Here is a 15,785-nt window from a genome sequence, read left to right on the forward strand (position 1 = left end):
CACAAGTAACTGCAGGCTAGACAATGCAACTATTCTGCCACTATATCCTTGGCCACATGGTGAGTGGTGGCTAAATGAATTAATAGGTAACACTAACTACCTATTCTGCTCCTTTAGCATGTCTTAGAAAATGCCACAATCACCTAGGAGTTAAGCCTAAACAGATACCTAGGGCTTTGCTGGAGACTGAATATCCAAACAAGCCTCATGCTATGGCTAGAATAAAAAAGTCAAGAAATAAAAGGTGTTGGCAAAATGTGGAGAAAAAAGGTACCCTACTGGTGGTAGGAATGTATATTGGTGCAACCATTGTACAAACTAGTATGGAGATTCCTCAAAAAATTAAAAATAGAAATACCATATGACCCAGCAATTCCACTATTGGGTATTCACCCAAAGAATAAAACAACACTAATTCAAAAAGATGTACACACCCCTATGCTTACTGCAGCATTATTTACAGTAGCCAAATTATGGAAGCAGCCCAAATGTCCACAGATAGATGAATGGATAAAGAAAATGTGGTACACATATATACAATGGAATATTACCCAGCCATAAAAAAAAATGAAATCTTGCCATTTGCAACAATATGGACAGACCTAGATGATATTACACTGAGTAAAATAAGTCTGAGAAAGACAAATAATACATATAATTTCACTTATATGAGGAATCTAAAAAACAAAATGAACAAACAGAAAGCAGAAACACCCCCATAAATATAAAGAACAAACTGATAGTTGCCAGAGGGGAGATGAATGGCAAGACAGGAAAAATAGGTGAAGGGGAGTGGGAGATACAGGCTTCCAGTTATGGAATAAGTCACAGGGATCAATGGCACAGCACAAGGAATACAGTCAATGGCACTGTAATAGCGTCGTATGGTGACAGATGGGAGCTACACTTGTGCTGAGCACAGCATAACGTATACACTTGTTGAATCACTACGTTGCACACCTGAAACTAATGTAGCAGTGGGTCAACTATAGTTCAATTTAAAAAAAACCAAAAATGACAAAAAATTCTTGTGCGCTAACTCTGCTACTGAATGTTATGACTTGAGTTTCCCCCAATGTCCTCATCAAAGTGGCAGGATGACATGTCAGTTAAACTAAACGCTGATCAACAGTCACTCCAGGAAGCAGGTGCTGCACCCATTTGTGTGCGTAGTATACCAAATGAATTTCTAAGTTCTTATTTCAGATGATTGAGCTTTTCAAGAATAGGGTAAATAATTCAATAAAGTATAACCATTGAAAACAATGACCATGTGATATGGATACTACACTCAACAATCAGGTAAAATTATGTATTTTAAAAAAATAAAACACTGCAATCAGGCCTGTACAACACTTTATTGAACTTTGAATAACAAGCATGTAACAAAATTTAGAGCATGATTAGGATAAAATATCTCAAATATGTTCCTTACAAAGGCAGTAAGTACAGTACACAAAGACTAATGTTTTAAAGTCTGCTAAAAATATCAAGACATACTAGAATCTGTGGAGTTACCTTTCCTCTCAACTAGAGCATTTATTCCCATTAGCTTTGCTACAATGAAAGTTAACATATAGGACCATACACATGTAATAAATGAAATGGAAAATGAAGGCATCCAACAAACATTCCAATTGCTAAGCAAGTATGAAGAATAAAGTCTTTTATTTCTGAACCATCATTTCCTTTGACAACACCAGGTACAATGAAACTGTTTTCCAAAATGTTTTTAATGTTATATAATTTGGACCATTCCCATTGGAACCAATAGTCTTTCTTAGCATACTCATTAATCAAATTTGAGAATTTGCAAATGTACTTAAGAAACACGTTACTCTCATACAGAGGTGACATTCAAAACACTGAACAACCAGCAGCCCGTTGTCCCTACCCACCAAGCACAGATGCTGGAGTAAATGACTGGCATGGCAATACAGTCTGTCCTAGCTGAATATCAGCCCTGATGTTATTTCCAATGACCAGACACATGTTTTGGCTAATGTACAAGCGTGTGCTATGAGATATGAAACATGAAATTCACACAGACATGAAACTGAACTCAAATACTCTGCTGCATGGAGGCTGAATGTGAAATATTTCACAGTGACTGAAATTGACTGGCTAACAGGCAATGGTGTTGTTTTTTTTTATATATATAATTCAACTTTGATTAAAACAAATGGACTTATAAGACACCCTTGAGATTTAGTTAATGCTACTAATCCAAAGGCTCTGAATTACTGAGGAGCCTTTAAAATCAGTATATGTGACCTTTCATATATTTTTCCTTAAGAAAAAGTAATAATAAAAACACCGAGGTACTTTAGTTTCTTTTCAAGGGATTATGTTATTATCTTCCTGAGATGCAAAAGACCATAAAAGAAAAGCACCACGCCTAGGTTGCTGAATGAGGCATCAGACACTAATAGTTTGGTCCTTTTCTAAATGGATCTCTTCCAACAATTACACTAAAACATAGCGATGGATCGCAGATTCCAGGGGGGCCTGGTTGTCCTTGGATTCCAGGTTTTCCATGATCTCCATCTTTGCCTGGGAGACCTGGGTCTCCTGGAGGACCTTCTTTGCTTATTCCAGGAGGACCCTCTGGACCTAAGAAGGGACATGATCAATATATGAACAGAGGAGTTTTGGTTTTTGATGATGATATAGGTGATTCTGTAAGAAATGGAAATGGGAAAAAAAAACAAATCCTAAAAGTTTTACATATTTGCACTAATGTGAAAAGAGAAGTACTCTCTTGCTAATTCTATATACCTTCCATTTAGAAGACTATGGAGAAATGATCAGTAATTTTTATAAAACCAGGCTAAGCTATATCAATATAGCAATCACCCTGCTGATTAAGACACTGAGCTAACATTCTAATATTTTAATTGGTGGGTTGTCCAAACTTATTTCTTCCAGCATATCTTCTGCCAATTATTATAAATTAGCAAGTGAGAGATGAGTAAGCTAAAACTCTACAACTCTACTGAAGTCACTTTTGTGCCATTTTTGCAGTAAAATGATTTTTCATTACACACGTTTTTAGGTTTCCATATTTAAATATAGTGCTATTACCATGGCGTAATTGTGATCATTATACACACAAAGGTGTCACAGCACTAATTTGAGAACCACAGCCTAATTAGCTCAATTAGCATGCTCAAAGGAAGGAGAGTTAACAGGATATTATGTGAAAGGTGATGACTCAAAGTAACAAACACATTCAGAGTGTGAAATGGAGCAGCATAGGTTGAGGCACTCTCTACTACTAATAATTCCTGCTGCTACCACTAAGAGACATTTAGTCAGCATTTAATTACAATTGTAGATACTGTACTGTTCCAAGCATTTTACATGAAGACTTTTGAATCCTTTCATCCCCGCAAAAGCCTCACGATGTTCTAACATCTAAAATAACAGTAATAGCACCCATTTACTGAAAACATGATTGTTACACACTGTTCCAAAAGCACATGTATTAATTCATATCATTTTACAATAATGTCATGATGCAGGCAACATCTCATCACCATTTCACCAATGAGGAAATGGAGGCCTGACGAAGTTAAAATAACACAGCTAGCCAAGGCTGCCCTACGAGTCCACCACTGCAGGTGTTCTGCTCCCTGAGAATCATAAAGAGCGAACACTGATATACACTAGATAAGCTTGGGTGACTAAAACCATTCCAGAACTATTCTAATGACTAGTCTTCTAAGGCATCCAAATGATAAACAAGAGAAAATCCGGATGACTGATCAATAAGCTGGAGGAAGAAAATTCTAGTAGAGCTCAATATATTCAATGTGAATCATTCAAAAAAGGAAACAAATGTCTTGATTTCAAATTTTTTGACATAGATTTATGCAGATTTTCTTAAAGTCAAATGTGCAGCAACACTTAGGAGCATGTACCAGTTCTTACCTGGGGGACCAGGAGGACCTTGTTCTCCAGGGTACCCAAACCCTTGGTTCCCCTTTGCCCCGTTTCTTCCTGGTAGGCCTGCAGAGTGTCAAAGATGGGAATAAGCTTACTTTTCCTATAAAATCACATCCTGCTAGATTGCTTCTTTCAAAGCTGTTAACATACACATTGGAAGAAAAATAAATTTTGGGGCGCCTGAGTAGCTCAGTTGAGCGTCCGACTCCTGATTTCAGCACAGGTTAAGATCTCAAGGTTTATGGGTTCAAGCCCCACATCTGGCTCTGCACTGATGCACGGAGACTTCTTGGGATTCTCTCTCTCTCAAAATAAATACAAACTTAATTTTTTTTAACAAAAAGAAAAATCTTTTTAAAAAAAGCTTGCCACTTATTTATTATTACTAATGGGAAACAGAATTTTTGAAGCAAAACTTTCTAAGATTATCAGTGATCTAGAAGGATCTAATATTGAAATATTGAAAAGGAAAATGGTTTGGGATTATTAAGCCTTGTGTTATTCATAGTTGTTTATTACTTTGATTGAACATCTCAATTGTTCACATAATACTAAATAAAAAGGAAAGAATTATCAACTGACATTTCATATAAACATTCAAAGACAATGATAAGTAAGTTGTGGGCTATTAAGAAGTTTGGTGGCAAAATATAATTTTTCCTATAATAGGAAAATTCTTAAGGTAACATAAGTTACTGGAGTCAAAGGAAAGTGTGATTTTCTATTTAAAGACTTTCTTATCAAAGACTCAGGCAAAATCTCTAAGTGCACTATCAATAATTTCTAATTTGTAACTTCACAAGCTTCAAACTTTAATTTTTCTCTACTTTAGAATATTGCTTTAAGAAAACAGAATTGCTTTGTAACTAGTTGAAAAATTATTTTATTTTTTTTATTTTTTAGAGATAGAGAACAAGCAGGGGAGAGGGGCAGAGGGAGGGGAAGGGAGAGAAAAAGAGAGAGAGAGAGAGAGAGAGAGAGAGAGAGAGAGAGAAAGAGGGGGGAGAGAATCTTAAGCAAGACCCATGCTCAGCATGGAGCCTGATGTGGGGCTCAATCCCACAACCCTGGGACCATGACATGAGACAAAAATCAAGAGTCAGACATTCAACTGACTGAGCCACCCAGGCACCCTGACAAATTATTTAAAGACTCAGGGATACGAAAAGCTTTTTGGCATCATAAAACCAAAGATGAACCCTTGCCTATTAAATCAATTTAGAAAGTGAATACAAAATATGTACACAAGTTCAGCACCTTTTAATCCTCTGGCACCTGGACGTCCAGGAGCACCCACTAATCCAGGAACACCATCTCTTCCTGGCAAACCAGGAAATCCTCGAGGACCTTCTGGGCCTATGGGACCCGGTGGCCCAGGAATACCAGGAGAACCATGTTGAGACTGGCAATGATCACAACTTTGAATTCTTCCACTCTGAAGTAAGACTGGTAGCTGAGCTTAAAAACAAAGAAGCCCCACCCCTTAAGTTTAAATAGGCATTGGTAAAATCACTAACCATTTTTTTCACAATTTATAGATGCCCATCTCTTGACCAATAACTTCACTTCTACGAATTTAACTGTGGAAATACTCTGTTCTATGCAATCATTTTATTATTACAATCACTTAAAATGGGGGGGGGAGTGAAAGCACCCCCCAAAAAATAAATTGTGCAAATTATAGACATCCATATTTATGAATTACATTATCAGAATTATGTCAGAAAATTTAATTCATAGTGAAATAATGATAAATTTTTTTATTAAAAAGATTATAAAAGAGTACATATTATTTTCATTTTTAAAAAATTACTCATCTAAGGAAAAAAAACAGGAGTTTATAAATTTCCTTTATTTTCTTCTAATCTTACTTATATATTTTATAATTCCTACCAATAATTAGTATTATTTTACCAATTTTAAAAAAGTTATTAAAATCTCTGTTTGAGACTTACCTCTTAATACATCGGTGCAAACTTGTCGAATAAACTGTTCTGAAAATTCTCTTCCCTGCATCAAATTATTAGTGGGTTATAACATGTACATACCAAGTAAAAAGCAATGAAAACATGAGAAATTGGAAAGAAGCAGAATACATACAGGCTTTCCATCCAATCCTGGAGGTCCTTGAGGACCTGTTTCGCCCGGCTGCCCCTGGGGACCCATAGGCCCCATCAGGCCGTCCACCCCAGACTCTCCTTTTGGTCCAGTGGCACCTCTGATGCCAGGCTCTCCCTTTTCACCTCTCTAAAATCAGAAGAAATCTTCAAAAGTTCTGTTTCAATATTTCAGAAGGTATAACTGCATCATAAAAGTCCTTGAGGATATGAATATGAACATATACATACATATACATAAAGTACATTATGTAGAGAACAGCTATGAAATGCTGTTATTGATCAGAGGGGAATTTTTATATCATATTAAACTGCCATTTATCCATCCATCCACCCATCCATCCAACCCCACAAATCTCCTCAATTTATTCAACATATTGTGTAGGCGATACATGTAGCACTAGAGAAACAACAAACGTGCCAGTCTTGTTCTCAAAGAGATTACATTCTAGAGAGACAAATACAGAAACACAATATTCTTTGTTAAATTTTTGCACAAAAAAACTTAGCTCCTAATACAGATGAAGAACCAATAATATTCACAAATATGCAACATTTCACACCTAATTCAACAAATCTACATATTCTGAAAATCACTATTAAAGAACTACTGAAGAATGTGAAAGGCATTTTCTGCCAAAGCTAGATTTATTCAGCACTGAAAACTGAAGCAGTATGGACTGAAGAGAGAGCATAATACGTGAAGAAACATACCTCGCCTTTTGCACCATGATGACCTTGAATTCCCTTTGAAAATTAATAGGAGAAAAAAAAACATAATACATCTGCAAGGTACAGTACTATTAGCATGGTGTGCACCTGTTACCACACATTTAATCAAACTTTACTTTTCAATCTGAAAAGTACTGATACGATTAGTGAAAGAATTACACATGATACTCTCTCTGCCTTTTTAAAGGAGGCTAATGACTAGGTGATATGCTAACTGGATAATATAAAATTGTTAATTTATGTCACTGTTTCATTCTTAGATATGAATATTTTTATATGCTGCAGGTCAAATATGTAGGTTAGAATGGGATTCTATGTGAATTCTATTTCAGTTCTATTCTGGATTTTAAATATGTTGCTATTTTAATGTAAATTAAACTCAATCAGGTAATATAAGGTATGTTTATTCTTTTATTTGGTGATTAAGATAAGTGTTCCATTTTCCCAAGTTTATGGTCTTAAAATTAAATTTCAATTGAGTACTATTTATAAAAGATGGAATAAAGCAAAGATGTCATTAAAGGCGATTAACAGGGAAGAAAATACCCATTTGTCCTATGCCTAAACCACTCACTGCTGGCAATTCAGAGATTAGAAAAGCAGTGTGATGTATAATATGGTATTCTTCCCAGTGATATTATACACACTGGGGAGCTCACACATGAAACTCATTCACCGTTAGAATCACTGAATACATCTGGATGGTTCTATTAAATGATTTCCCACTCATCTCTCACATATTCATTACAATGGCAAATTATAGATAAGAGCTTTCAGGAAAGGCATGAAAATTTCCCATTTTTCAAATTCATTGTACACTTGGTCTCCAAAATCACCTGCTATCAGTTCTGGGAAAGGGTAGAGCTTGCACACACACAGGTAGGATTTCATTATTCAAGTTCAAATTAAAAGAGTTCTGCAATTCACTATAAAATTTAGCATATGATATTTCACACAATGAAACTTGAATTTGCATATTTATTTTGCTTTATTTCTAGGTCCCTTAAACATGGATACCCAGATTGGACAAAAGGGAAGACAAATGGGGTAAAATCAGGGTATGGCACAGAAAGAGGCATACTCTCAAATTAAAACAAGAGCATAAAAACACTAAGTTTCCGTGTAAAAATATATTAGTGAGTAAAACACTTCAAGATTGTTCTTTAAATATTGAAGTTTCTGCAGAAATGCTGAGGTGTTCCCTCCCAGACATAACCCTACAACTGGAGCTTGTGTAAGAGGAAACACAGAATACGAAGTTCTCAGGACTAGAACTGAGTTAGAGCTGCGACTGAAAACACCGGTTATCTGAGAATCCACTGGGATGGTTTCATGAGAGGAACCCAACATGAAGGCCAAGAAATCGCACACTTGCAGCCCTTTGTAGGATGACAGGTAACTAACAATGTTTACTTAAACAACTTGGGACAGCTATTCAGCTGCTGAGAAGCAACAGTTGCTTTGACCCCCAGGTACTCCATTAGGGCTCAGTTACCAGTGGTGAGAACACCAGCATCCAACAAATCTTGGGCAGAAGTTTTCTAGGAAGCCCAAACCCTGCCCTAGGGTGGCCGACCACTATTTCCCTTGAGAAGTGAGGGGAAAAAAACCAAACATGTTTAGGGAAGTGTGAAGAGAGTGTTATCTGTAAGCCAGTGATCTAGCTAAGTTGTGAGCTCAGATTCCACAGGAAATAGCATTCTTCTAAGAAAGTTCCTGTAAGAATTTTTGGTGAAGGGCCTGGGTTGTGGAGGTTGAATGGACGAGGAAGTTAAGGTTGTTCTATGAGAAGAGCGGTTTATAGATACTGTGTGATTGACTTAGAGAAACCTAGGAGGTCAGTCTGTGCTGCCAGGGAGGAGAATGGGGTCAATGCTGGTCATGTCATCAAGTGGATCTAAGTGGAGGAGCAATAGAATTAAAAGACACATTTTACTGAGCATAGACGTAGACAGACAAACTTCGTCTTTCTCCTCTTTTGCTCTTGCTGTTGGCTTCTAAATTCTCAACTCTTTTGAATATCTAGCACTCACCTTCCATCCTATCTTACAGACAACCCTGTGACCACATGCTTTTACACCTCTCTCCAATGGTCTCCGATATCTCCAGGCGAGGGACATAGAGACCCTTGTCCTTGAAGACATCACTCACAGTTTTATCCGCCTATCTCCAGAACCAGTGTAATTACTGAATCTGTCTTGAATGTCACATTCGAAAGAGGTCTATCCCATGAGGGGATCATATGTACAGTCTGTCCTTTCAGTGTGGACCAAGTTGGATCTGAGCTTAACTACTGGCAGTGCAGCAGCAAACAAGCTACCATTACATACAAATCACTTTTATGCCACTTTTGGTCCAATTTGGCTGTGACTGTACTTACATGCCACATGGCAATCTCACTGAAGATAACATTTGAAAAAGTCTCTAGTGTAGGAAATTGTATCTCTGAACACACAAGAGGGAAACAAGAATATTCTTGTGCTACTTATAGGCTTCAACTACTCCCATTTCAAGAAAAAAAAATAAAGAGTGAATAGTAAATATGGAGATACTATCATTGTATGGCTGCCTTTGGCCAATAACTATTGCAGGAAGTAAGTGGAATTGTCTACCTTTAGCCATTTACTTGAAGAGAAAAAAGAATGGAGAAGCAAGTTTCATAGTCACCAATCAGTATAGGAAAATGAAAACATAAAACATACGATTAAAGCAAACCATTATCACCACCACCATCTGGCATTTTCTTCCTCAGATGCTTAGAATGAGCACTACCATCTATCTACCCTTCTCCCCACTTGTTTCCATTTGTAAATAATCCTCTCCCAACACCATCCAGTTATGAGGTTCATTATTCCATTGTCCATCAAAGAAAACAAAAATACCTGTGACCCCGGAATCCCTTGTCTTCCATTTTCTCCCTTTTGACCCTTTAAAATTTAATAAACATCATTGATTAGCTTGCACACATATAATGCAATCTCATATAAGACACAAACTATGTATAACACTGGTGTCAAGAAGAAAGGTCACAAAAAGCAGTGATGCAAATATGCAAAATGATGTAAGAGATAAAGAAGTTAGTCTCTTGGAGGAAGAAAAAAAGAGAGTCAACCCTAATATTAACAACGTGAAAAATAATTTAAAAATCCAATGGTTATGGATATGTTATTAATTTCAATGACATAATTATGTTTAGTCTTGATTATGTACATGCAAGGACAAGAAGACATCTTTAAAGGAGTTTTTAAAGTTGAAAAATATATTACAAACGTGGAATACTACTCATACACAAAAAATAAAAGGAATCTTGCCTTTTGTAACAACATGGATGGGACTTGAGGGCATTAAGCTAAGTGAAATGAGTCAGACAGAGATAGACAAATACCGTATGATTTCACTTACATGCAGAGTGTGACAAAACAAAACAACCAAACAAGACAAAACAAAAAACTCGAGCTCACAGATACGCAGAACAGAATAATGTTTGCCAGGAGGGAGGGGAGGGTGAGACAGGTGAAAGAGGTCAAAAGATACAAACTTCCTGCTATAAAACAAAAGTCATGGGGATGCGTGTACAGCATGGTTACTGTAGTTGATAATACCATAATGTGTATGTGAAAGTTGCTAAGAGTAATTCTTAAAAATTCTCATCAAAAGAAGAAAAAATGTTGTCACTATGTATGGTGATAGATGGTAACTAGACACATGATGGTGATCATTTCACAGTGTATACAAATTTGAATCATTATGTTGTACACCTGCAATACAGCTGACCCTTGAACGATGGTAGGGTGATGGGCACCACCTCCCTCAAAGTCAAAAATCTGTGGATAACTTTTGACTCCCCCCCAAATTTAACTACTAATAGCCCACTGTCGACCAGAAGCCTTACTAATCATATAAATTAACATATATTTTGTATATGTATTATATTCTATATTCTTACAAGTTAGAGAAAAGGGAATGTTAAAATCATAAGGAAGAGAAATACATTTACAATACTGTATTTATCGAAAAAAATCTGCATGTAAGTGGAACTGAGGAGCTCAAACCTGCATTGTTCAAGGGGCAACTATATACTGTTATATGTCAATTATACTTCAATTTAAAAAATACTACAAAAATATTTTGAATGAAGATCTTTAAATCAGGACAAATAAGAAGAGAGGAAAATTAACAAAGGTATAAACACATTTGTCCATTTAAAACATACTTGTGGATATCCATCATATATAATGCATGGTACTAACCCCTAAAGTACTACCTCATCCCCATGTGGGACGAGATAATTAGCAGTTTCTGGGAAAACATATACCCAGATAATGAAACAGCGACTTATCTAGTTACCTACATTTTAAATCACTCTAGCACTGTTGATTTATTCATTTATTTACTTAAGTGAATTCCCAATATTTATTGAATGATACCTATTTGCTGGTTCGTAGGGGCACTGAAACAAAAACTGTCATCATCAAGTTGCTTACTGTGTGGTGGTAAAGTTAAGTCATTAAATCAAGAATGATGAAAATGCATAATTAAGCCTCTGGGCTGGATACTATGGGGACAGAGGAGGGGGCATCTGAGAGAGGTGCATCCTACAGGGTGGGGAAAACTACTCAACCTTAAGTGTAGGCTTTAGGGATAAGTAAAAGAGAGCCAAAATAGTCAAGTCAGGAAGCACTTCATGGAACAGACTTTATCTTGAAATGTGTGGGGCACCACGGAAAGATTCCTAAGCGGATGTGTAGCTTAGTTATTGCACGCTGGTAGGAGCATGAGAGGAAGCGGGGAGGACACTGGTAATCTGAGACCCATGACAAGAAATGATTAGGACAGTGCGGACAGGGAGAAGGGGCCAAGTTCAAGAGAGGTTTAGATGTGAAACTACCTGTGAAGAGAGAAGAGACTGAGTTTTAGGATGGCTTTCAAGCCTTTTTCCCTGAGATCATTTCATGGGTCTACCAATTACCATGACCAAGAATAGAGTAGGAGCTGGTTTATGGGGAAAGGTGATAAGCTCTGTTTTGGACCTTTTGATGTGTGCACATGACACATTCAAACTCAGTACCAAGAGGGAAACCGGAATATGTGGGTCTAGAGTTCACAGACACTTGCTTAAAATCTACCTCACTCCTAATTTCAAAATTACAGAAATCATAATAATACTTGAGTATCTTTAGTAAAAGGTACTGAATCAACAACTAAAAAACAATTGTTGACACTGAGACCTCAGCAGATGTTCACTCTACTATTACTTCAATTTGTAATCTCCTTTTATGCCTCCAGAAATCCTAGAACACTTTGCCCTTGTGGTAACACACCCAAATGAAATATCCTTTCTAAATCACCCTAGATTTCCTCAACCTGATTTAATTTTTAGTATAATTCTGCCTCCAATGATTAGTTTGAACATGTTTTATATTTGGTGTTAAATATAAAATCTTATCACATTTATTTGTGCCATAAGCCATTCAAATAATTTCTGGAAACATACATAATATAGATATGTAATATTTCAAATAAACATACTAGAAGTATGTAATACAATCTACATATGTTTGGTTGAATCATTTGATTTCCAAGTTTCTACGACAGTAAAATAGAGAATAATCTTAAAAGGAGATCTGATGTTGTCCGAAAAGTTTAGAAGAAAAGAAGAAAGCTGAGACTTAACAATTAGATACTGATGGTGAAGCAGGAAGGAGCCGGAAAAACCACGCTACAACTAAAAAGAACAAAGCCCTGATTTTATTGCCAAGCAAAAATTTTAAAAAAGCCAGCAACATACCTGAATGCCTTTTTCACCTTGACTTCCTTTGTCGCCCTGCAAAAAGGCAGTTTAATGTCTATCATAATCTAGGATATTCTGTATCCTTTCAAGTAAACATATTTTTCTGCAGGAAAGAAATATATATGGTCTCCTACAAATTCCACAAGTGCCTTATATGCAGAAGCAGACTCCAAAAGGAGAAAAATCGTGTTATGTCAAAATGTTCTAAGTGAATACTTTCTTGTGCTCTTACATTTCAAAGGAAAAATTATTATAATTTCTAGTTTACCAGAAATAAGAAAACTTGTCTATATTGATCACAATCTGAGGTTTAGCAAACAAACATGAGAAAACTCATTTCGGCAATTGTTTTACAAAATCAAACTGAAAAATCTTCCAATGAGCTAGTAGTAGCCACAAATTTATAGGAAACAATGAAGCAGAATATAATATTGAAATGGTATTTTTGAAAACATACACTTCAAAAATGAATTTTGGGGGTAAAATCCATATTCCATAATATAAATATTCCTGGGACTTTTCAGCTAGAGTAAACCTTCCAGACCAACTAAGTTCAATGTCCTTGTTCTTAGATCATGAATCTGCAAATTAGGAAAGATAAGCACTTGCCCTCAGATGAACTTGGACACTGTTTCCAAATTTCTTTCCTCCCTCACCATGCTCTCTAAACATTAAGAGTTTTGTGTTACAGCCAACAAAATACAGGTGTTCTTTTAAAGGGCAAGTTTTGAACAAGAAATTTCTCAAAACCTCAACATATAGTCCCAGTAGGTTTATGTAATATTCACCAAGGTTCTGACACTTAATTGCTGCCCTGAGGGTCATCCCTGTCTCAGCAAGTGTTGCCTACTGCTCACTGGAACAAAATGGTCAATGATCATACTGGTTATAATAACCTAGGGGCCAAGTGCATGATACATGAGAAACAGAAAAATGAAATGGTAGCAAAACCAAAACAGCAAGGGATATAAAGGTGAAGATGTAAGAGTTTGTATCTTTTCCAGAATCAAAGTCAACATATTTACTTTTAGACTGAAATGTATATATTTGCAGTGGCATGAACTTCTTTGGCAAACGGGCTGTCAGTTGTTGCTTAAAACCACCAAACAAATACTATTTATATAGATACAGCTTCACGGTTCCTTTTGGAGGAGAGAGAGAGAGAATATGAATCTAAAATGTTGCTCTCTTACCTCACCAAAACATTTTATATCAGAATACATGATTTGTATTTTAAACTCCTTAATTTCAAATGAAATTCTATGCAATATAATCTTTCATAAATAGGAACTGCATGGTCAAGTGTTCTGGGTATAGTTGTTACTATTTTAGACCTTTGTCCCAGTTTTGATAAGAGTAATATTCACATTTTAATAAGAGTGCCAGACATTGAATACTTTTCCTAAAATAGTCTTGACTCACTTGGACCGACTGCAAAACAATCTGAATTTACAGGCTTTACTTAATAGAATGTTTATATTTTCTGAGCTGCATGCCTCATCCAAGGCCTTCATCTAGGAGACAATACCCATGCAGGAATGTGAAAGATGAGACACAGCTATGGGCATGCAGTTGATCATATTACACATATACCAAATATAAAGGTCATTAAAAGTACAGTCAGTCCAAATTGTGCTACTTTCACAAAAGGAAGACTTACGTGCTAATAGCTGATTAAAAGCTATTTTTATCCTGGGGCACCTAGGTGGCTCAGTCGGTTAAGCGACCCACTCTTTGTTTCCTCTCGGGTCATGATCTTGAAATTTCATGGGTTCAAGCCCCTTATCGGGCTCTATGCTGACAACACGAAGCCTGCTTGGGATTCTCTCCCTCTCTCTCTCTTCCCCTACCTGACTTGTGCTGTCTCTGTCTCTCTCTATAAATAAATAAATAAACTTAAAAAAAAAAAAAAAGAAAAAAGTTAATTATATCACCTAAACAATGCATACCTTTTTTCCTTGAACTCCCGGCAAACCCAGGTATCCCGGTTCTCCTGGGGGACCTACTGCTCCTGGTTCTCCCTAAGTAACATAGAAATTACATAAAGATTGCAGACCTATTGCTTACGAAAGACACCACTGTTTTTATCTCCACATAAACCCCAAATGTATAACTGATGGTTACAAAGTTTGTTGACCTTTAGTTATTATTGCAGAAATAGTAAAGAATGAAAAGTTTATGGGAGTCCCAACAAAACTTCTTGTACCTTTTCCTATCTTTGTAAGTTAAAATAATTCTGATAGCATAGATTTTAAAATTTTATACATATTTTTCATCTTTATTTTATAGCTTCAACAATAAATAGTAAAGCAGTGATAATAAACATAGGTATCTCGTTTTGTTTGCTAACACTTTCTCTTCCTCCTTGAGACTGCTTATTCTCATACTGCTACTTTAAAGAAACTATTTTATTGTTAAAAAACTGGTGAGGAAACAGTACTAAAATTGCTGAAAATCTCATTATTCATTGTTTTTATTTTGTTATATATTTTCTCACAAACACACAATACACAATTTAGTTACTAAGGTTTTCTCACTACATAAGGCCTAATTTATGTCTTTCACCAAGACATATGAATATTGTGATGTTCTTTATATGCCATTATGTTTTTAAAACATAATTTTAAATTACAGAATAGTACTTAACTGTAGTGATTTATCATCTTTAATAAAATGCCTATTGTTACAATTGGTTTTCACAATGTTTATTTTTATAAACAATATGGGGGTGAATGTGTTTGTAGTTAAATCATATGCACACTTATGTTGGTTCTTCATACACAAGGAAAAGTATTTTCTTAGAAGTAAATTCTTGAGTTGTTTTCAGTACAGGGAATATTCCACGACTTATCCCAACTTTTCTACTCTGCATCATCCCACAGGGATTATTTCCTTCATGGTATAAAGATTCCTTAAAAGTCTTAAGTAAGAACATTTTCTGAAAGTATATAGTGACGAATTATCAACGACATTTAGGTAATGTCTGTAAGACGGGACGCAAACCTGAATTTGCCTCATGGTTTTTGGTTTGAGTTTTACCATTAGTCCCAAACTCTATCACATTAACTAAAGCCTACTCTCTTTTGTGGAAACAGTTTTGCCCTCTTTACTTACTAGGCCCACTCCTGAGCTATTGATTACTACTCTAGATTGCTAAAGGCTTGAAAAGAATTTAAAATCCTACTGAAATAAACATC

At 35.9% G+C, this 15,785-nt stretch overlaps 1 protein-coding gene across 4 annotated transcripts in view; it reads right to left on the minus strand.

The window, feature by feature from the left end:
- Positions 1-1,339: 1,339 nt before the first annotated feature.
- The window catches only part of COL21A1 (collagen type XXI alpha 1 chain), a 248,843-nt gene continuing 234,397 nt past the window's right edge, over positions 1,340-15,785 (minus strand). For all 4 annotated transcript variants that reach the window (XM_045057676.1, XM_045057677.1, XM_045057675.1 and 1 more), the window contains 9 exons: positions 14,538-14,609; positions 12,586-12,621; positions 9,680-9,724; positions 6,780-6,812; positions 6,049-6,195; positions 5,904-5,958; positions 5,206-5,406; positions 3,934-4,011; positions 1,340-2,613 (listed from right to left, as the gene is read on the minus strand). In XM_045057676.1, coding sequence (XP_044913611.1) covers positions 2,426-2,613; positions 3,934-4,011; positions 5,206-5,406; positions 5,904-5,958; positions 6,049-6,195; positions 6,780-6,812; positions 9,680-9,724; positions 12,586-12,621; positions 14,538-14,609 — 855 coding nt within the window. In that variant the 3' untranslated portion in view covers positions 1,340-2,425. The remainder of the gene's footprint in view (positions 2,614-3,933; positions 4,012-5,205; positions 5,407-5,903; positions 5,959-6,048; positions 6,196-6,779; positions 6,813-9,679; positions 9,725-12,585; positions 12,622-14,537; positions 14,610-15,785) is intronic.

The sequence above is a fragment of the Felis catus genome, chromosome B2 (genome assembly GCF_018350175.1).
Source record: "Felis catus isolate Fca126 chromosome B2, F.catus_Fca126_mat1.0, whole genome shotgun sequence".
In the NCBI taxonomy this organism is placed as follows: Eukaryota; Metazoa; Chordata; class Mammalia; order Carnivora; family Felidae; genus Felis; species Felis catus.